The sequence below is a fragment of the Diadema setosum genome, chromosome 11 (assembly GCF_964275005.1).
Source record: "Diadema setosum chromosome 11, eeDiaSeto1, whole genome shotgun sequence".
Taxonomy (NCBI): Eukaryota; Metazoa; Echinodermata; class Echinoidea; order Diadematoida; family Diadematidae; genus Diadema; species Diadema setosum.
In genome coordinates, this window is record NC_092695.1 from 1,331,721 (window position 1) to 1,356,042 (window position 24,322).

The 24,322-nt window shown below is 38.0% G+C and overlaps 1 protein-coding gene across 1 annotated transcript in view; it reads right to left on the minus strand.

Moving 5' to 3' along the window:
• LOC140234909 (uncharacterized) overlaps nt 1-24,322 on the minus strand; it is a 44,973-nt gene that overhangs the window by 11,176 nt on the left and 9,475 nt on the right. Inside the window, exons 2-5 of the mRNA XM_072314949.1 lie at nt 12,353-12,487; nt 10,169-10,312; nt 5,663-5,808; nt 11-222 (exon numbers count right to left, since the gene is read on the minus strand). Of these exons, the coding sequence (XP_072171050.1) occupies nt 11-222; nt 5,663-5,808; nt 10,169-10,312; nt 12,353-12,487 (637 nt within the window). The remainder of the gene's footprint in view (nt 1-10; nt 223-5,662; nt 5,809-10,168; nt 10,313-12,352; nt 12,488-24,322) is intronic.

Genomic DNA, 24,322 nt, shown 5'->3' on the forward strand with positions numbered 1-24,322 from the left:
GATCACGTACCTGTGGTGTGAGTTTGTACTCCTTAGTCCGCACTGACGGAAATGATGCCCCTTCTCGTGTCCCTCCTCCTTCCGGAGTTTGGAAATCCACCTCAGGAGCCTCTTGTACCTCCTCTGAGACATCCAAGTCTGAAGATTCTTTCCTGGGAGGAGGAGTGGGAGGCTTTTTGGCTCCCCAGGCTGGGGCTTTGGATGTAGTGCCCTTACTGTCATCTGGCATAATGAAATGAAGTGTGATCCACTGCAATTTTAGAATGATCTATGTGAGCTGAGATGAGGCAATGGGCAGAGTTTGACCTTTGATTAGACACAAACTGAATGCTGATAAACATATTTCAGAAGTTTTTCAGTCCTTTCATTCACTACCTGTACTCTATGCAGACGTTACTCAGCGTTTGATGCTCCGTATGCTAGGCTAAATGAAGACGTGTGATACTCATACTTATTAAGCATACATTTTTCAGATGTATTTACAAGTAACGTTACTTATGCTTTTCAGTTCAAGTGTTCATGGCCAAAAATTCTGAATTTGCCACTATCTGACACAGTTTGATGTGAATATTAAAGTGAAAACAAAGTTCTGGTAAGGGCCTGAGAACCCGTCTGGCACCATTTCATATTTGCTTGCAATATATCGAAAGAGTCTACAAAGAAACTTACCTGGCTGACGCGGTTTGCCGGAATGATGAGTCGTTTTGGAGTATTTTGAGAAAAATAATAAAAGTCGATAGACCGACTTTTATTCCAGAAGGCTCCAGACAAACTCGGTCTCAGGGAAAACTCGACCCTATTTCAGACAATTTACACACAGTTCGTGATCGCCATGTTCATCAGTACTCTATACTACGGGTTCCAACCGAGGCCTTGATGAGCAGACAGGAAAGTGCGTGCTAATCCTGTACAAAACAAATGGACAACGCGCGGTCCTCAAGCCCACTGCTCAAGCCTATATAGTATACGCACATCACCTCAGTTGCCGTGACGCGCGGTCTTTGAAGTTTTTGTTATTGTTTATCAAGTGTCTTTGATTGTTTTTAGAGGTGCTTGAGAGGCGCACACTAATTTTGCATGCGCGCCAAAGAGGTTTTTGATGCGCGCGTTGTAACAACTCGGACCATTACTGCAAGTAGCCAGAACGCTACAATGTAGTTTATACAGGCCGCTCCCATATATGCATAGTACAACGCTGTACAATCCAGTGGGACAATCAATACAACTCATCCCGCCGTCAAGCAAAGCGAGGCCGAGTTATCCCCGAGTCCGAGTCTAGCCTGACCCCGTTCGGGTAAGTTCTGAGACTGAACGCTTTTGGTAAATATTTCCCATTTTCATCGTTACCCATTGAATATCTTGTTATTACAGCGTTATTCCGCACATTTCCTAGGCATACGTTCACATTTTGGAGCAAAATTTGACAACTTTTGCAGGCGTACCAGAACTTTGTTTGGGCTTTAAGACAGAGGCAGACAAAATCGTTAAACAGCAGTATGGGATGGGATGGCTGTGTCTTGGTAAAAGGGCATTAGTCGAAAATATCTCTTTTCTTTTTTCCATTAAAAATTTTTTTAAGACCAAAATTTTCACTCAGCCTATTCTCATGAATCAATGAGCTTTTATTCCCATGGTAGTTAATGTTGGACCTATTTCCTAGCTCTTTCAGAATTTTCTTCATCTTGCTTTTGCAAAAGGGCCTATCTTGAGATAATAAAAACCCTGAATTTACATGACTTTGTTGTAAAAAATTTGCAGAAGGGCCTATCAAGAAGTTAGCACTTTCTGCCAAATCAATCAATTGAGAGGCAGAAAGGCCTATCTACAAGATACACCCCTCTTCCAAATTAAGTCATTGGTAATGTATGAGTGATTGTTTAGGGAGAATGGTCTATCAGAGATACACTTTTCTGCCAAATTAATTCACTGCTAATATACAAGTAAATTGTTTAGGCAGAAAGGCCCAACTACAGAATACGCCTTACAGTGCTATAGACCGATTCAAGCGACTGTTCATGGAAGTGCGCCCTCTTAAGGCGACGCCATAACTGGGGGCCAAACAGGCCGGGTCGGCAAGCGCCCTGCGTGCATGGCAAGGGTGCCAGCGGCAGCCAGTGCTTTTAACACCCGGCGCCAGCCGGCCAGCTAGCTATCTCTGGCGCTGGCAGCGATCGACGCATCTGGATTTGTGACAACTAGAGTCTACATTTTTTTTTTTTTCGCTAGCTAATCAAGAATAAATAAAATTAAACAACTTATACCGACTATGAGCGAATGGGTAGATGACATACGGCTGTAGCCAAAACTTGAATTTCAAGGTAAATATCGGTACGATCCGTGAATGTTTGTAGACTCTATTTCTTTGGCGATGACTTGGGTACTCGCGTGTTAGCCCCGTATATTCACATTTGTATAAGACTTGCAAGAGAATAAAAACCGCTGGGGAGAATTATTGCTAGGCGCAGGCAGACGTCTTGCTAATAAGCCTAGGCTGTTGGCAAGTTAACTGATATAATCAAATACAAATAATGAATAAGAATCTTGAGCTAGATATGGCGCAATATATTGCAAGCTATCAGTTAACTTAACCTTTTTAGGGCAAGCTTTTGCCTTTGCTCGGGAGTGTCGGGCCAGCAGGGTAGAATATGTCTAACGTTAAATCTTGTCTAGAAATCTAGGCAAGAGTCCAGACTAGATCTAGACCTATTGACTTCTAGAACCCTACATCCTATATCATTTTCGGTTGTCGATAACATCAGGCAAGCCTAACTGAGTAAACCAAACGGAATGTAAATCTAGGCGTTTCTAGGCCGTATATGCCTAAACTTAAGTTACGACTACGTACGTTGCCTGATGTCTACAACTGAAACTTCTACTGTTTTAGGTCTAAGTAACCTTGCATAAAATCACGCTAACGCCTAATATTATAATCTACAAAAGTGATTTTCAAATCATATTTTCTTAGTATGATTATGAAACAGATGTTTGCCACAATCCATGGTTTAATATTTAAAGTATCACTTAAATATCAAAAGTCAAATTCAGAGTTCCAGGCCAAAATTGAATAGGCCTATGGTCAATTCAGTGCTGAACATTGAAGAAGTGAAAACAATATAAGAATTTAACGCATCTTGAAACATTTATTTAGCTGTAGTGTAGGCTGTAAAATGTTTGTCATAATAATAAAGTCTAGCCAGGAAGTGGATTCTAACTTTGGCAAGTAGGACACCAAGGATTAAAAAAAAAAAAAAAAAAAAAAAATCGGTGAATTATCAAATTAGAACTTTGATCTAAACTTGTCTTCTAAGATGAACAACATACTTTACGAATATGCAGTGATAACCTAATTAAATAGAGAATCTAGTACTGTCGACATAGTTTGTTTCGAAATCTGTGCATTTTTATACCGTTGAATTTCACTTAATTGTCTTTAATTTTGCCTTGATTTATCATGTGTCAGCGGTGTCTGAATTTCACACTCTGCCGTGCAGCTTCCATTTCCATTTTTTTTTCCTGTTATTTGTGCACCCAACAACTGCACAATGTGTTTTCCTGATCCTTCCTTTGAAGCTTTCAAAGTAGATCAATATGTCTGAATCACTCAATTTGTCCAAAAGAAAGGCATTAAAGGCCGCTGAATAACTTTTCCACACAGTGAGTAAACAATCACAATATTTGCGCGGCGCCCGGCTAACTATGCGCGATGGGTACGCTAGGCCGCTGAGCTGCAAGTGCAACTCGCTGGGTAGCTAGCTCGCTGGAAGCCCCCCGTTGGCCCCCAGTTATGGCGACCGTTATAGCGCCACTAGCGGCGGTAGGTGAATAGGTCATCGAAATTGAATCGGTCTATACCTCATGCTGCATGCGTGCATTGCATTGGTGAGACTACGTCCATAATCTCGGGCACAGTCAGTGATTGCAGTATTTGACAATGCAATGGACAGCAATGTAATGATTGATGAAATCATTAATAATCAGTGAAATAATTTGGCCCATGATATTGATTTACAGCAAAATACTGTAAAAGTGGTTTCTTTCGCATACAGATACTTTCGCAGTTCCCATCAGTGCCGACTTTTTTGCATGTGTTTAAATTCGCGGTCGGCAAAAATCTGTGAATTCACAGTCTGCAAAAACTGTTTTATTTTGCACATGAAAACTGAAACTATAATCCAATTATTCTTATTAAATAGAAATTAAAATCAAATGCAGGCTTACCTGAAATCCCGTCTCTCGAGTTCTTTATAACATGCTTTTACCTACATTGCACAGTATCGCTGTGTGTGTGCTGACCATCAATACACTCAATGCGCGGAATCTTCATGTGTGCATGTGCGCAATTTAACAGCGTTGAAACAAGCGGCGAGTTCAAAACATTTTCGTGTGATGTTAAATTCGCTGTTCAACCTCAAAGCGCGAAAAGTGTGAAAATAAAACCACCGCGAAAGAAACCACTTTTACAGTACACTATCTAGGCTAGTATACATATGTCCCACAAGCAAGTTACAACGGAACCCTCGGCAACCATAACTTTCAAAATCGTGAACCAATACAAATACAATTTCAGGGTATGAAACTATAACTTATTACCCACATCTTACAGAGAGCGCCATCCGATTTGCTTCAGTGGTCAAAGAGAAATAATAATAATAATAATAATACATACAATTTCTATAGCGCCGTTCTCCACTTTGATTAAATGCTCAAGGCGCTTTACAATAGGTATATCAAAGCAAACAGATTGAAAATACAAGTACATCACAGTAATAAAAGAAGATGAAGAAGCAGAAAAAAAAAAGACACGAAAGTCTGTCTTCAAAAGACACTGGTCTTCAAAATGCACTGCTAAACAGATAGGATTTCAAATTACTCCTGAAAGATGTTATAGAGCTTGAGTCTTTCAGCTCACGAAATGAGGATTTTTGTAGAGTATGTAGGGGGCGTATCCAGGAATTCTGTAAAGGGGGGCGCAACTAATATTTCTGGTGCCACTTCCAGGTTTCATTTCATTTTTTTTCTTTTTATTTCTTTAGTTTTTAATGAGAAATAGAAAATTTAAATGAGAACTTACCTGTTTGAAATTTAAATTGTATTTTATGAGGAAGGCGAAGGAAGAGACTACGATGCATAAAGAGTAAACGTAGTCTCTTTCGAGACTTCCGAAATAAAATAAGGGGTGGCGTGCGCCAGTTGCGCCCCCCTCTGGATCCGCCACTGTGTCAGAAATCCCTTCCCTCCAAGTTCTGTCCATTGTGTTTACACATAAATATGCATTTCAAAGAGCATTCAAGTGCAAAACTTGGAAGAATCAGACCAATGAAATATTTTACAACGATCCACATTTCTCTGTGACCACTCAACCAAATTAAATCGAGTTTTCTGCAATTAAAAATATAGGTAAGATGTTATATTTTCAGACCCTGAAATAGCATTTGGACAGTTTAATCATATTGGAAGTTATCAATGCGAAAATCCGATTGTAATTTTTTTTTTGAGGGACATACTGTACATGCATGCATACACATGTTGCTGATAGTAGGCCTGCTGCAAGACGCTGCTTGTGGAACCATGGAATGAGGAGCCCTGTTGGACATTCCCAACACTCGCATCTAGTTAAATGTGCATTTTTAACCATTGGCTAGAGAATCCAGAATAGACTCACCATCACTTCCATGGAGACTGAGCATGAAATGGTTGGGTTCTTGCAAGGTGGACAGCAGGCTGTAGCCATTCCCAGAGTCACGAGATGGATGCCAGTCATCTCCTGCACAAACGACATCTCCATGGTAACGCCTGTAGAGGAATAAGCTATTTATAAAGACAACAGAATGAAAGACTTCATCTGACAAGCTTTGTACTGTAGTAGGAGGAAAAACCATTCCAACAAACACACACATGTAGATCAATTATTTATCGCTTTGTCATCATTAAAGGACAAGTTCACTTTCATTAACATAAGGATTGACAGAATGTAGCAATATTAGTAGAATACATCATTGAAAGTTTGAGGAAAATCGGACAATCCGTTCAAAAGTTATGAATTTTTGAAGTTTTTGTGCAGTCACTGCTGGATGAGAAGACTACTGCAGTGTATGATGTCACATGCGTACAACAATATAAAGAAAATATAAAGAGAATTTCACAAAATTTTGTCTTTTGAAAAAAGTACACATTCCCTGGACTCGTTACTGACATATGTTATGGGTAATATTATTCACATCGCCTTTAGAAAGAGGCAAGTCAAGTGCTCTTTTATTATGCGAAAAAAAGTTATGTTGAATTTTCTTTACATTTTCTTTATACTGTACTGTTATACCCATATGACATCACAAGCCTTAGTAGTCTTATGCTCCAGAATCCATTCTGAGAACTCTTAATAACACCCAGTTGGCAGATTCCCTCCGGACTTGGTATATTTTTAGGGAAGGGGCTTCTAGGGAAATCTTAGGGAAAACTTTCTCAGATATTGGGAATTGTCAGTCATTGTGGTTCAATAAAAAGATAAGATCCACATCAAAACAATATCTGTATTATGATGAATGGTATGATAACTAGAAATGTCGCTATGGCGACTGATGCCTCCGCCATAATGCATGATTCTCCCAATAGGTGTATAGTACAATGTCTTCACAATGTGTGATGACAGTTTCACATAAATGGCAAAATACTGATATGACAAGTTTGTCAGAAATGTATTGAATGTTCACTTTAATCAAACTGGGTTTGCTATAATTGTCTAAGAGTGCTGGTACACATATTTGGGGAATTGAGGATTTTTACTTGACTTCTGACCGACCCTGTTATATGTTTATGCATTGAGTAATTTTCAAGGTATGAAGAAAGAGTGTAATTACAGTACAAAATAGATTTTTTTTTTTCATTTAAACCTGACCTTTGATCCTTAACCTTTGACCTTTGACCTTCTGGCTGGAAATTTCCCAGAGAATCTCCATTAGGTAATACAACATGTACATATTAAGTTTTAAAACTAATAATGCAAGCATTGAATATACACTAGTATATGAGGGAAACAGTAAAATTTTGAGGAGTTGACCTTGACCTTTGACCCCTGACTACTGACCCATGACCCCTAAATTCCCTAGATAATCCCTGCCAGTCAGTACATGCATATGTACCAAGTTCTATGAAGATACATTAAACCATTTGCGAGAAAAATGAAATTGCAACATTTTCACCTAACCTTTGACCTTTTGACCTTTGACCTTATGACATGAAACTCTCTCTGGAGAATCTTCACACAGTAGTACATGTCTACACTAAGTTTCAAGAAAATACCTTCGGACATTGCATAGATATGGGGGAAATAGCAACATTTTTAGCATTTGACCTTGACCTTTTGACCTTTGACCTCTTGCCAATGTCACTTAAATCTACTCAACTAGTTGCCCCATCATACATCATCCTTGGACCAAGTTTGGTGAAAGCTGCTTCATCCAGTCTGGAGTTATCGCGCAAACAAATACAATTTCATGATTTGACCTTGACCTTTGACCTTCGACCTTTGGCCGATTTCACCCAAAATCTAATCAAGTAATTGCCCTATCATACTTTATACTTGGACCAAGTTTGGTAAAATTCCAGTCAATATTACTCAAGTTATCGCGTAAACGAATGCGGACATTGCATAGATATGGGGGAAATAGCAACATTTTTAGCATTTGACCTTGACCTTTTGACCTTTGACCTCGTGCCAATGTCACTAAAATCTCCTCAACTAATTGTCCCATCATACATCATCTTTGGACCAAGTTTGGTGAAAGCTACTTCAGCCAGTTTTGAGTTATCACGTAAACAGATAAATTTCAGGATTTGACCTTGATCTTTGACCTTTGACCTCTGTCCGATTTCACTAAAAAAACTAATCATGTAATTGTCCCATCATACATCATCCTCCGACAAAGTTTGGCGAAATTTGCTCGATCCAGTCTTGAGTTATCGCGTAAACGGATATAATTTCATGATTTGACCTTGACCTTTGACCTTTGGCCGATTTCACCCAAAATCTAATCAAGTAATTGCCTCATCATACTTTATACTTGGACCAAGTTTGGTAAAATTCCAGTCAATATTTCTCAAGTTATCGCGTAAACGAATGCGGACGGACGTACGGACGGACGGACAACCCGAAAACACAATGCCTCCGGCACCACTTCGTGGCGGAGGCATAAAAATGTTCGTAAGGTTTCGGATTTGTTGAACCCACCTCTCCCTGGACACAAATTATTTGAAGAATTAATTTTAGATTTTGATGTTTCTCATAAAGATAGAAGAAAATATACATTTTTGTTGAAAAGTATACCAAATTTTTGGCTGGAATCCACTAATGCAGAAAATACTGACAATGATGTTGTTGGTATGGTTGTTGATATTAAGCTTGTTCAATCTAAAAAAGTCCCTAAGTATGCATATTATGTAATACAAGAAAAATGTACCCCAGATGACCGTTATGAATATTGGAAAAGAAATGTAACTATTCCCCCAGACTTAAATTGGGAAGTGGTCCATAATGTGAATTTCAAGTGTTCAATCGATACTCGTTTACGCTCTTTTTATTTTAAAATTTTTCATAAAGCTATTGCTTTAAATGATTTTTTGTTTAAGATAAAGAGAAAAGATTCGCCTAACTGTACCTTTTGTGGAATATTACCTGAAACAATTGTTCACTTGTTTTGCGAGTGTAATGTAGTAATGCCTTTATGGAATGATTTGTTGCAAATAATCTTAAAACATGATAGTGATTTTAGTCTGGATAATTTCAAGAAAATGTTTGGAGTTTCTTCAGATAAATTCTTATCTTTTTTGTTTTTGTCGTTAAAATATTTCATTTATATATGTAAATTTAAAAACATTAGACCCAATTTTGAATCTTTTAAGTTACACTTGAAAATTAAGAAAGAAACAGAGTATTATGTGGCTAAGAAACGAGGTAAACTTCATCTTCACTTTAAGAAATGGAAATTTGAGTTGTAAAACCCAGTAGATGTTTAACCCGTTGAGGACGGTTTGATTTTGCTACAACACGCATTTCCCATAGACACCTGCCCGAGTATACGCGGGACTCGTCCTCAACGGGTTAACATAGACTGTATTTGTTAGGGTAGAACCTTCAAGATGTTATACTGGTGACTACCACAATAATTTGTGTATTGATCAAAATGATACTGCGTTTTTATGTCTTATTGATGATCTTATTTTCATTTTTATTTTTTGTTCCATATGTTCATAATTATTGTGTAATTTGTATTGTTTGTAATCGAGAAAATCAATAAAACATACAAATACAAAAAAAAAAGCCTTAGTAGTCTCCTCATCCAGCAGTTCTAACACAAAAATTTTAAAAATTCATAACTTTTGCATCGATTGTCCAATTTTCCTCAAACTTTCACTGATGTGTTCTACTAATATTGCTGCATTCTCTCAATCCTTATGTTTATGAAGGTGAACTCGCCCTTTAAATTAGCATATCTTTACATATTTCATGCATTTCTTCCTGATTTTGTGGAAATGGTACCATTTACTACATCTCCACAAAATTAGAAAGAAATTTCAAACATTTACAAATATTAGAGGGAATCAGGAACTTAAATCAACTGAACTCTAATGAGTTGCCAGGTTGATCATCGCTTAAGATGTGCTTTTAATACATGGCTCCCATGCATTCTGTATTCAAAACAGAAATCCTGTGCTGCAATTGAAGTCCACCTCATTGACATATACATGTAAAGCACCAATTATTCAGTGATTTGAACAGTATTAGCTATGATAAAAAGAACAAAAAATCATGGGTATACAGTACACACACATGTTACACACCAACAGATGTGTATCACAATGGTAAAGAAACTGACTAACCCCTTTCATTTTCTCAGCACTGTCCAATAGAGCTCTGTAACCATGGGTTGCAACGAAATGCAGGTCAGTTTCAGATCATTTTTTTTTTCTTTGAGAAACGCAAATTTTTACTTTGAGAAACACAAATTTCATTTTTAACAGCACAAAATACAATGGTGAAGAAACTGACATATTAAAAACTAATAAATTCTTGTGTGAAGATGTTTTTAACTCCGGTGACAAATCTAAAATACACAACAATTTGAGCATACAATACTGGAAGAGAGCCTCCTCATAAAATTATCCTAAAACTTACCATGCAAGGCCACTGCGGTCTGGACCTCCATCGGATCGGAGAGATCCAGGCTCAGTCAGCTCTTCTCCACTACCAAAATTCAGATTGGTCACTTGGACTCCGGAGTCCAATGCTGCAGACCTAAAAGCACATTGTTCAGCTCTCCTGTTTGAGAAAGGATACCAATAGTTAATGGATACTGGTGGTGTTATACACCAACAGATGGGTATCAGAATGGTGAAGAAACTGACATGCGTTGACCCCTTTATTTTCTCAGCACTGTCCAATAGAGTTCTGTAACCATGGGTTGCAATGAAATGCAATTCAGTTAAAAATCTTTTTTCTTTTTTTTTTACTTTGAGAAACAGACAGCAAACATTAGAATTACAGCACAAGATATATCACTTCGAAGGAATTATAAACAGAAAGCCTTCTTCTTTCTTGTTCTATACGATAGTTTGTCTGCAGATATCAGCCGAAGCTTCGGTTTCCCTGGTAGATCACTCTATTGCAAATCAAGTCAAGCATTTACTACACTTGTACGAAGAACAAAAAGTTTGAATATGTCACAATTTTCCACACATAAACCATGATGTGGCATAATGTTAGCATCTTTATCAAAATATGAAGTAATTTGCAATGAACAATGGCAAACAATCACTCCCCATTACTCCAGAAAACCTTTGGTTCATCCAAGATAATTGTTTTAATACAAAGGTATGCAGACATAGAGTGTATTACCCCATTCCTCTTGGTTTTTACCTTTGAACGATTTGCAGGGAATAATGGAATATCACAACATTCCAAATAAGAGACCTAGGGGTCTTGCCCTCACATGAGTAAATTGCAAGTTCACCTTTTACGTACATATTTTACACATTTTTGCACACTATCACTTTAAAACGACATACATGTAGCAAACTGGGGTGGGGGTGGATGGTGTCCAGTACATTATATTCTATCCCATTGGCTAAAATACCTGCCAGGTATGTATAAAATTTGTTGATTCTGGGATCCCCAGGGGGTCCCCTGGGATGGGGCATGGTGTCCATTCATGATACATTCTGTCACCCCAGTGATAATGCCTGCCAAGTTTAGGGACAAATTTGACAATGAATTCAGAAGAAGAAGATGATAATGTGAAAATTAGGCCCAATTTGGTTCAACCCCAGAGCCCACTACCAGGTCTGCTATTAACAGACTTGAAAGTACAGTCACCAATCTACCTTACTCAAAGAACTAACTTAGCTTCATCAATATATAGTTCCGCCAACCCCCCAGGGACCCAGTGGGAAATGGTGCCACACTTATAGCACTAGCAAAGAATAGCAAAACAATAACCCCTTGCAACTGATTGACAAATTGCCCTACATTGACGTAAATAAGCACTGAATTGATCAGTGTTTTAGTAATTTTATGTTTTGAGTACGTACACCCATGATTTTTCAACATGGCTACTACATGTACTAAAACACTGATCAATTCAGTGCTCATTTATAATGTACGTCATTAAGTATGGCAATTTGTCAATCAGTTGCAATGAAAACATCTCTATGGAAGAATTTCATGAATTTGAATAATTATGCAGTACCCACTGCATACTATAAGGATTAGAACAAACGCTTGCTGTCAGGCGGAAGCTCGGTGGTCTAGTGGCCATCGGAGATGATGCCTGTCCGGAGATCAGGAGGTCGTAGGTTCGAATCCTGCTCGAGTACGTATGCCCATAATTCTTTATCATGGCTACTACTAAAACAATGATCAATTCAGTGCTTGCTTATTTACGTCAATGTAGGGCACTTTGCTAATCAGTTGCAATGAAAACATCTTGACAGAAGAATTTCATGAATATTGAATAAAACCAATAACCTCTTCTCGGCACCACAATGTCTTGGTTATTCCTGGGGGCAGGTGCCTCCTCTGCTACCTACCCAATATAAATCTCATCTAGCAGGCAGGGAATTCATTGGAAAAGGAACAGGCAAGCAGATGAAAGAATGAAAGCAGACAACAATTGAGACAGTAGGGGAAGAAGAGGAAGTATACTGTAAAGCAAGGAATTTTTGCAGCATGAAATTTTCGCAAATTGCTACTGGCATTCGATGCATATTGTGCAGTTCGCCAAATTAGAATGCAAGCGAAAATGTTTAGTTTTACAGTACCCCAAACTCTGATAAAGCCATCACAATTATCCTCAAACTATACCTCACAATAAGGCCACTGCGGTCTGGGCCTCCATCTGATCGGAGGGGTCTCAAGTTAAATTCCCCACTTGCATTGGGGTCAGATTCCTGGACTCCGCAGCCCAGTTCTGGAGTTTGAGACTGAAGCTCATCCATCCTGTAATACAGAGTGATATGGCAAAGGATAACAATCATTATGGTTAATTGATATTGGCTGTGATTTTGTATGTACCAAACTGGATTTGCCCCCACTGTAGGAAGACAATTGAATGAATAGCCACTCTCTAAGGAAGATATGCTTTTGTGATGGTAATTAGTTTTTTGGCATCCCTACTTGTAAAAGCTGAGTGGTACACAACGACAAAGGTACAGGGATGTGCGAATAAGAATTGTGCAAAGTTTGCTGAAATAAATATCAAAATTTCTCAACAAAACATGTGTGGACAATACTCTGACGATAAATTTGTAAAAAACTAGAACGATCGCAGAATTTGATTACTATAATACCCCCAACTAAAACTGAGGGAGTTACAAATTGTAGCTCAATCCACAATATTTTTCTATACTTTTTATTTTAAAATCAATGTTGTAACCATGGCAACCCATTGTTCAACACTGACAAAAGATGTGTTTTGTTCATTTAAAAATCATATTGGTCACATGTGCCAAATCTTAAGTCAAACACTCAAAAACTGAGGGAGCTATAAAGCACAATTCACAATATTTTTGTGTGATTTTCATCAAATATGCTGTGACAATGGCAACACAATGTTTGACATTGACAAAAGATGAAGTTTGCACATCTACATATATGTGCAAACTTCATCTTTCCATACATGTACTGTGGTGGTCACATGTGCCAAATTTGAATTAAAATGCTCAAAAACTGAGAAGCTCAATCCACAATATTTTTAAATGCTTTAGAAATTGAAAAAAAAAATGTTGTTACCATGGTAATTCATTGTTTGACATTGTCAAAACTAGAAATGTCGCTATGGCGACTGATGCCTCCGCCATAATGCATGATTCTCCCAATAGGTGTATAGTACAATGTCTTCACAATGTGTGATGACAGTTTCACATAAATGACAAAATACTGAAATGACAGGTTTGTCAGAAATATCTTGAATGTTCACTTTCCTTGAACTGGGTTTGCTATAACTGTCGGAGTGCAGGTACACATATTTGGGGAATTGAGGATTTTTACTTGACTTCTGACCGTCCCTTTTATAAGTTTATGCATTGAGTAATTCTCAAGGTATGAAGAAAGAGTGTAAGTACAGTACAAAATAGTTTTTTTTTTTTTGCATTTAAACCTGGCCTTTGACCCTTAACCTTTGACCTTCTGGCTGGAAATTTCCCAGAGAATCTCCATTAGGTAATACATGTATTTTTTTATATTAAGTTTTAAAACTAATAATGCAAGCATTGCATAATATACTAGTATATGAGGGAAATAGTAAAATTTTGAGGAGTTGACCTTGACCTTTGACCCCCTGACTATTGACCCATGACCCCTAAGTTCCCTAGATAATCCCTGCCAGTCAGTACATGCGTATGTACCAAGTTCCATGAAAATACATTGAACCATTTGCGAGAAAAGTGAAATTGTAACATTCTCGCCTAACCTTTGACCTTTTGACCTTTGACCTTATGACATGAAACTCTCTCTGGAGAATCTTCACACAGTAGTACATGTCTACACTAAGTTTCAAGAAAATACCTTTGAGCATTGCATAGATATGGGGGAAATAGCAACATTTTTAGCATTTGACCTTGACCTTTTGACCTTTGACCTCTTGCCAATGTCACTTAAATCTACTCAACTAGTTGCCCTATCATACATCATCCTTGGACCAAGTTTGGTGAAAGCTGCTTCATCCAGTCTGGAGTTATCACGCAAACAAATACAATTTCATGATTTGACCTTGACCTTTTGACCTTTGACCTTTGGCCGATTTCACCCAAAATCTAATCAAGTAATTGCCCCATCATACTTTATACTTGGACCAAGTTTGGTAAAATTCCAGTCAATATTACTCAAGTTATCGCGCAAACGAATGCGGACGGACGTACGTACAGACGTACGGACGCACGGACGGACGGACAACCCGAAAACATAATGCCTCCGGCACCACTTCGTGGTGGAGGCATAAAAATTGGTCTCATGTACCAAATTACATCTAAAAAGCTCAAAAAGTGACAGAAGCAGTTAGCTCAATCCGCAATATTTTTGTATCATTTCCCTAAAAAAAAAAGCCGTTACCATGGCAAAGCAAGGTTTGACATTGACAGAAGATGAAGCTTGTACATACATACTGTAGTAGTCACATGTGCAAGATTCCAAGTCAAATGCTACAGATGTAAACTAGAAATGGTATCGCATTTGGCCCAGTTTGCGTTTACACTGAGAAAAGGCCGCAGCCGAGACCACCTCCAGAGCGTGGCCAAATGCGCGGCCAATTTTTGGCCCCACATGTAGCACAATCTTTTCCTGTTGATATAGAATTGACCACAAAATATTACAAATGGGCTAAAGCTAGAATGCCAACATATAGGATCTGTACATGTAGGTAAAGTACTGTATGTCCCAAAAAAAAAATTACAAAGGGACCCTCCGCAATGATATCTTTAAAAATAGTGAATCAATCCAAATACAAATTCAAGGTATGAAACTATAACTCATTGCCCACATCTTACAGAAAACCCCATTCGATTTGCTTCAGTGGTCAAAGAGAAAAGAGGAATTTTGTAGAGAATGTCAAGAATCTGTTCCCTCCAAGTTCTGTCTGTTGTATTCACACACAAAAGCATCGAAGTGCTAAACTTGAGGGGGGTTCACACGTACACCAATTAGCGGGATACAAATCATGAGATTTGCATCGCGATCGGTATCTTGAGTTTTTTGCACGTGTGGACACAAAAAACCCCCCGACGATTAGCGCGATCAGCATCGCGATGCTAATCCCAAGAAATCTTGCGCTTATTTGCCCTGCGCCGGTACGTGTGAACGGTCTGGTTTAGCATCTCATGTTTTTATATCCCATCATGCAATGCGCACATCACAACAGCGAGGCCTCTGCGAAGAGGTCCTTAACCTCTTTGGCATAACACAACAACAGCGCACGAAACACACCACTGACGCGCAAAAAACAATGGGCAAAGAGAAGCGCAGGCAGTGAAGCGCGCTGTGTGACCCAGTTTGCAGGTTTGGCTGTTATCTCGATTGGCAATTAGCGGGATTAATTCTGTACGTGTGAACAATTGCAAAAAACTCGAGATTCCAAGCGCGAGCACTATCCCGCTAATTTGGAGCGTGCAAAAATCTCGAGATATGGAGCGTGGTCGTCATCCTGCTATTGACGGTACGTGTGAACCCGGCTTTGGAAGAATCAGACTCATGACATGCTTTACAACATTCCACATTTCTCTGTGACCGCTTAACCAAATTGAATGGGGTTTTCTGCAAAATAGAGCTAAGATGTTATATTTTAAGACCCTGAAGTAGCATTTAGACAATTTAATCATATTGGGTGTTATCAATGCAAAAATTTGATTGTAATTTTTTTTGGGGACATACTGTACATGATGAAATAGTGTAAATTCATGAGCATGAAGGAATTCAAACTAAGATGTTTCATTACATTGTGGTGTTACTTTTGTTTGTTTTTCAATACATTTAAGCTTCTAATAGGTACCTGAACCAGGGAAGTCAACACTTACAAGTCTATTTCATTTGATTACATGTTGTAGCATAATTTGTGGGACTGGATATGGGGCTATGAAGAAATTCAAAATCATTTCCATGAATGCACTTGCTCACTAAAGACAACTGTCCCATATGAAAGTTGTGCCATGTCCCATACTAAAGTGTACTTCCTTTAACCTGTTGAAGATGAGTCCCGAGAATACTCAACGGACAGGTGTCTAGGGAAAATGCGTGCTACACACATAGCAAAATCTGTATGTCATCAACGGGTTAATGAAATTAAAATCATGAAAATATGCTTTCTTCTTTTGCCGTGAAACTTTGCTGAAAGACTCTTCAGTATTGTACCTTTCTTCACTGCTAAACAGAACTTGATCATAAGATGTTATTTCCACAGAATTTTTAGCTTGAAATTAATTTTGAAAAATCTACTTTTTTTTTGTGATCCCATATATGTAAGTTGACATATTTTCCCTCATAAAATATTCAACCCAAGGTCAAATGACATCAAACTTTACCACAATATTCTTCTTAGGGATTCTTCTTACCAGTCCTACTGATGATAAACAGCTGTAAAATCTATGTGCTTTTTCATTATTTTTCAAATGTTTGAAATCTCTGAATGTCTCATATGTAAGGTGTGCGATAGCTTAGACTTGCCCTATAATGAAGTCCTCAGAACCGGCGGTTTTCTGTCATTATATCTAAATTTTGTTATGGCTGAACAGTTAAGTACATTTAAAGGACAAGTTCACCTTCATTAACATAAGGATTAAGAGAATGCAGCAATATTAGTAGAACACATCAGTGAAAGTTTGAGGAAAATTGGACAATCGATGTAAAAGTTATGAATTTTTAAAACTTTTGTGTTGGAACCGCTGGATGAGGAGACTACTAAGGCTCGTGATGTCATATGAGTACAACAGTATAAAGAAAATGTAAAGAAAATTCTACATATTTTCACTTTTTTCGCATAATAAAAGAGCACTTGACTTGCCTCTTTCTAAAGGCAATGGGAATAATATTACCCATAACATATGCCAGTAACGAGTCAAGGGAATGTGTACTTTTTTCAAAAGATGAAATTTTGTGAAATTCTCTTTATATTTTCCTTATATTGTTGTACGCATGTGACATCATACATCATACCGCGCCAATATGCCCAGTGTTGCTAAAGTGCAGCATCTCCTGTGCGATTGGCTAGTGCGTCTCACACATATATGCATAATTCGGCCTTTCAGAGACACGACTCTCAGCATTTCAAGAATGTTTTGCCTAAGCGTGCAGGCTACATTGTTGTTGCCACAATAGATATGCTCGCTCTGGTAAACTGGCACCTCGTCTACAACCACACTGTCCACTGTTCACCTAGTCTAATGCCATCTCGTCTAAACTCGCTTCATCTACTACCAACTCGTCTACCAACCATTTTGTCTAAATGCCAATTAGTCTAATTGCCATTTCGTCTACTAACCATTTAATCTAATCTCTAATTTGTGTAAGGCACATTTCGTCTAATACCCATTATGTCTATTGACCATTTCGTCTATTAATCATTAGGTCTATGAATGAAATAATCTACAGCTCATTTTGTCCAATAGCCAATTGGTCTATATCCATCTTGTCTAATACTGGGCAAGTCCAAGATAAGGTCCCCTCAGAAGGCAAAATTTCATCTTTGCTCAATATTGACATGTTTGGTATCATTTTGAAGCTTATGAGTTGAAGTTTTGATTTCCGTGGAGGAAAAAATGATTTTATGTAAATTTATGCAAATTTCAAGGGCTTCATTTGCATGAATGTGAAAGACAGCGTTACGTATGGGACATTTATAAAAATTCATATTAATTCAAAGGAAAGCAAATAATACTTGATTAATATGTGGACAGAAGTTCATCACATAGTTTAACTTGGTATGAAAATTTAGGGATTATGCAAATGATTATGCAAATTAGCTCGTGTCCTATCATGAGATGTCCCATACGTAACAAAATGAGGTCATTTTTTTAGGTTTTTCTGAAATTGCTAAGGTTATTTTAATGCCCTTTTGGAAAGTTCTAATTTATTGTTTAGAGAAATTAAATACCAGAGAAAAAAGAAAAAAAAGTAAAAGAAATATTTTTTATTAGGCATTGAAATAATGTTACGTATGGGACAAATGCGTTACATATGGGACATCCTCATACATATTGCATGTGAATGCATGTAGCTAGCTGGGAAGGTCTCTCAGTACACAAATGTGACCGGCGACAACGGTTTCAGGCAAAAGTCGCAAATTTTGAAAATTCATTTTTTCACTGAATCACATTGCCCATTTCGTAAGCTTTGCATTGATATAAAACACTTGTATTCTTCGGCACCATAAGTGGGCATAGAAAGAGAAATAAAATACACTTTTTAAGTTGCTAGCCTGACAAAATTGCGAGAAAACAGGCTTTGAAGATTCACCTCTTTCTCAAAGACAAAGTCCGAGCGGCGATGCGAGGGGAGAATCACCCATCCGTACGATGGTGCCAATTGATGTTAAGCTCCGCCTCTAGCAACCACATCGCCTTCTGATTGGCTCACTGAGAGAGTCAAATTTCCCGGGCACCTTCCTCGGAGCTCAGCGTATGGAGCCGAAAAACAATGCGTTTCGCTCGGGTTTGTTTACCAGTACGTCTTTCAAGATGGCGAATACGATAATTACACGTATGGTGTACATGTACATGTGTATGGTGCACGCATTACGCAATGGCATCCACACGCCATGTCCGTGTGCATGTAACAGGAGCGGTGGCGAATCCACACATTTACAAATCGCGTTTTCATTGTGGTTGATTTGTCTTTATCATTGGCGACCCTTTTGAAGGCAGAAAATTGCTAGTGCTGACAAGGGTCACGCTTCCTGTTTGTTTTACTTTTACAAGACATGCATATATAATAATGTTGCTTTGCTCGGCGCTAATTGAATTAAAACAAACAAACAAACACGACTCGAAAGTTTGGTGCGAACTTGACGTGTAGTATTTGAATATAATTGGTCACATGTGACCGCTCCTTTCCTCTCATCTACCTTCCATTGAGTCAGTCTGCTGTCATAATTTATACTACATGTACAAGTAGACAAATTTGAGAATATTTACACTGTAGTTTTCTTTTCACACGATTATGTTATGCTACATGATTTTTGTTTCACTTCCGTTGTCGAACATTGCGGTAGAATACTTTGGATAGAAAGCCAAACGAAGAGCACGCACTATACAGAGCGAGCGTATATAAACCACTATACCAAGAACCAACATCGACCAATTGGGTATAGACCAGTTGGGTGTAGACCAGTTGGGAGTAGACCAGTTGGGTGTAGACCAGTTGGGTGTAGACCAGTTGGGTGTAGACCAGATGGGTATAGACGAACTAAGGGTTGGACGATATGATAACTAGACAAAGTGAATGTAGACGAGATGACTTGTAGACGAGGTGGGAGTAGACAAAGTGGTAGTAGGCGAAATGGATATTAGACGACATGACAAGTAGACATTGTGAGTATAGACGACTTGGCTACTAGATCAATTGCTCAGTAGACGAAATGCTCCTTTGACGAGTTGGGTATTAGACAGTACGGGTAGTGGGCAAAGTGACTATTAGACAATATGTGTACTAGACAAAACAAGTTGTAGACCAAATGGGTACTAGACGAATCGGTAATAGATGATTTGCCAGTAGACCAACTGGAAAATAGACAGAGTGGCTGTAGACGAGGTCACTATAAACCCTCGCTCTGTAGTGTACGCTCTTCGTTTGGCTTTTTCTCCTAACTTTTCTGCTGCAATGTTCGACAACGGAAGTGAAACAAAAAGTGAACAGCAGCACTACATGTACATGTAGGCAGCACTAACTTCCAACGTGAAAACAGATACGATGGGGAACATGTCTTGAATGCATCAGAGTCACAAATTGCCACACAAATCATGCAACATGCAATCGAAAACTCACTTGTCAATTGCAACACAATGACATAATTGTGTAAAAAGAAAACTTACAATATTCTCAGAACTCTGTCCTTGGAGTAAATATGGCAGCAGGTTGACTCAATGTACACATAAATGACAATATTACTAAACGTCAAAACTGCACCGAACTATTCGAGTAGTCGTGTTCATTTGTTTGTTTTACTAAAACATTTAAAAAATAAGTAATTAATTATATTTTTCTTCTCTTACCTCCTAAATGTAAGTTGGATCATTTTTGTGAAGCGCTGTGATACAATTGGTGTACATGTTCAATCATAAGGAGCAATAGAAAGTACCCATGTTGTATTGTACCACTGTAATAAATACAACCGCACAATGCAACACATGCATGGCTTGAAAAACAAAACAAAGCAACAGGAAGCGTGACCCTTGCCAGCTCTAGCAATTTTTCTGCCTTCGCAAAGGGTCTTGGATGATGAAAAGACAAATCAACCACTTTATCGTAAAGATGTGTATAATACAAATGCGCCACCTGTTCCTATTTTATGCGTAGCAACGGGCATGGCGTGTAGATGACGTCGGGTAATACGTGCACCATCCACACAAACACCAGCAAGCTTGCGATTATCGTATACGTACCTCTGCATCTCAAAAGACGTACTGGTAAACAAACCAGAGCGAAACGCATTTTGTATTTCAGCTCCATTGGCTGAGTTCCGAGGAAGGTGCCCGGGAAATTTGACTCTCTCCTTGAACCAATCAGAATGAGCTGTAGTTGCCACAGGCGGAGCTTAATCTCGATTGGCACCATCATATGGATGGGTGATTCTCACTTGGTATCACCGCTCGGACATTGTCTTCGAGCAGGAGGTGAATCTTCATAGCCCATTTTCTTGCAATTTTGTTCGGCTTACAAACCAAAATGTGCTTTATATGACTTACTAACGGTGCCGGAGAATACAAGTGTTTTATATCAATGCAAAGCTTTGGAAATAATGCAATTCAATGAAAAAATGAATTTTCAAAATTCCCGACTTTTGCCTGAAACGGTTGTCACCGGTCACAAATAGACATGATGATTTGGGACCTGAATTTTTATATGTTGTAATGTCCACGCTATGGTTTTGGAGGGGAAAGTTCTGCATCACGGGGACTTTCCCCCCGATGTGGGGTCTTGTGGGAATGTGGGAATAGTTTCCTATGAATACTTCTTCTTGACAAGTATGATGAGCTGGCATTCACTCGTGGATTTTTTTTTTTTGCGATGCTTTTCTGGATTTTACCTTTCTAAACAGCAGTGAACCATTCAATTAACCAAATTTGGAACTTTAATATGCAGAGACACCTGGATTAAGCAAGTTCTGTTTGCTTACTTTTGTACAAGATATACATAAATGTACACATATTTTATGTATCGTATCCTTTCTGTCTATTTCTATCTTTCTACCAACTTGCACACCTTTTGTCCGGACATCCTAGTTGATGTTTCGTATACATTGCAATGTACTTACTAGATGGACATTGTAATTACTGTTCAGTGATTAATACCAGTACCTTATACTCGTTACTTTATACGCTGGCATTTCGCAAAGTGTCTAAATTTTCGCGAATCGGGACCTCCAAACGATTTCACAAGTGGTTAAATTTGTGATGGTGGAGTCCTGTAGGGCAAGTCCAAAATAATGCGCGCGTTACGTATGGGACATTCAGACTTTTATGACCTGAAAAATAGTGTTAAAGGCCTTTGATTATATTGAACTTCATCATGGTGATTGATATCTAGGAGAAGTAGAACCATGTAAAAAATGGAGAAAAATGACCTTCACAATTATATTCTAGAAGAGAAAATATGTGCCGTTACGTATGGGACCAGAAAAATTTTGTTTTTTTTGAACATTTTTTTTTCAACCTCAAAACTCTCTAAAAGTATTTCATTCTACAACTTGTAACTCACTGTGATGAAAGTCACAACACTAAAGATTATTAGAGGTAAGTTTCGTGTCATTAGGCAAAAAGCTCTAATTACAGGTTCTAATTAAAGACAGACATGACGTGTTACGTATGGGACAGTGACGTATGGGACACTTTGTCCCCCATTTGTTTAGTGTGTGGAGAACCATGTTTATGGGTATTTTGCATAATTATTGAAATAAAATCAGTTGAAACTACTCAAATACTGATCCAGATTGTCAAGGAAACAATATTCCCCAAATACTTACCATCATAATCATATTTCTATATTTTTATGACCAACCTGAGTATGCATGCCCTTTGTCCCCCAAATGTTTAGTGTGTTGAGAACCATGTTTATGGGTATTTTGCAAAATACCTATAAACAAATGTTTTTGAATTTTTGCATATTTCTAAATGGTAGAATCAGTTGAAATTACTAAAATACTGATCCAGTTTGTCAAGGGAACAATATTCCCCAAATATCTACCATCAATCATATTCTACATTTTTAGGACCAACCTGAGTATATAGGATGCCTGTATTTTTATCAGGATAGTTACTACTAAAAAGTGAATAGTATTGAAGTGCTTTACTTCCATTGATGAAGGGCAGTTTGCCATTCAGTTTCAATAAAAAACAACTTGACACAAAAAATATTAATTTGGATAAATATGCAATACCTGCTGCATGGAACCCCAGTAATCGAGTAGATATATATGATGTCTGTCTAGCAGTCAGGTCATTGATTTGAGTCACACCTCAGTATGTATACCCATGAATTTTGTCGTGGCTACTACTGAAAACTGAATAAGGACAATTTGTTTATCACTTGCAATAAAAAAAAAAAAAAAAATGATACAAAAAACACTGATTTGAAGTAACATCTTCATTATCATCACATGCATGTGTTATACAGTGCAGCTACAGCGTACTAGGTGTTTCAAAAAACATTTCCCACTTTTGATCATTGATAGTCCAAAAACTATTCATCCGATAAAACTGTCATTGATATGAGTAATAGCTGAATAGTGTACAATTTTGTTGGAGGTGATTTGGATGTGAAAGCATGAATCAGTTTCATTTAATCTAAGATTGATTTTGAAGTAAGGTTTCAGATTTTGGTCAAATTTTAACCCTCTGTACAAAAATGAACTTTGCACAGGAACCAATGATGTGTATGTGAGTGTGTGCTGACAATGTCCCTGAACAATGGACATGCCTGAACCACCTGTTGACAGTCCACAGGCGCTCCCTAGGCACAGGAATGCTTAATCAATAATTCATGTGGATTGCCCTGGGCACTGCTAGTCTGAATTCATGCACTGCATGCACATGGAAAAAGTAAGCACATGCTTCCATGTACTCGCAAACACCACATATCATTCCAGCTGGCAATCATTTTCAAATTTTGCTTCACATACATGTATCACTAAATCTGGGATATAAATAAACATAAATGATCTAAAGTTTTTCATTTTAATACAACTGTTTACTTATATTCTGACAAATTTGTCACTTTTTCAATAAAAAAAGATCATTTTTGGTAAAGAGTTCAGCAGCATTTTTCATTGGGGCGATTTGTTTCACAGTTGTGAGTAGATTTATTTAAGTCTCCGTATACAGAAGTGTATACTCTAACTGATTTTCTTTGCTTCCTGTCACCTTGTTTACAACAGAACAGAAGGTATTCATTGGAATTTCGTTTTTCAGAAGTAGGGAGAGCACTGTCGCCACTCAATGACAGTATCGGCAGGCGTTTGACTTTACACAGATACTGCCAGAGGCTGAATAAAGACTAGTTGTGATAGTGGAATTTCTCATGAATAAATAATAAAGCATTCAAACCCTGGCCATTGTTCAGGACCATTGTCAGGGTGTTAACCACACACTCCCATACACACCCATTGACCCCTGTGCAAAGTGAAAGTTTTGTACAGAGGGTTGAAAATAGAGCAAAATCTGGAACCTACAAGTGTAACTGTGAAATTTATCATGGATTTCATGAAACTGATTTATGCTTTCATATTTAAACCAACTCCAACAAAATTGTACACTATTCAGCTATCACTGATATCAATGACAGTGTTATCTGATGTATAGTTTATGAATTATTAAGAATCAAAAGTGGGAAATGTTTTTTGAAACACCTAGTAGCTAGAGCTCTACATTGTGTGGTGAACAGTACCCAATATACTAGTAGTTGAACTGCAATTTTTCATTCTGCTTATTCGGTTTCAGTACCCTTTGAATCAGAGGTCTCTACTTAAAGGGACTGTATAGTTCTGGTTCAGATGGGAATTCTGATTTCAACTTTTACAAGATAATTAGCACTTCTTTTATGAAATATTGAAAGTTAGCATACAATTCTAAGAGGAAT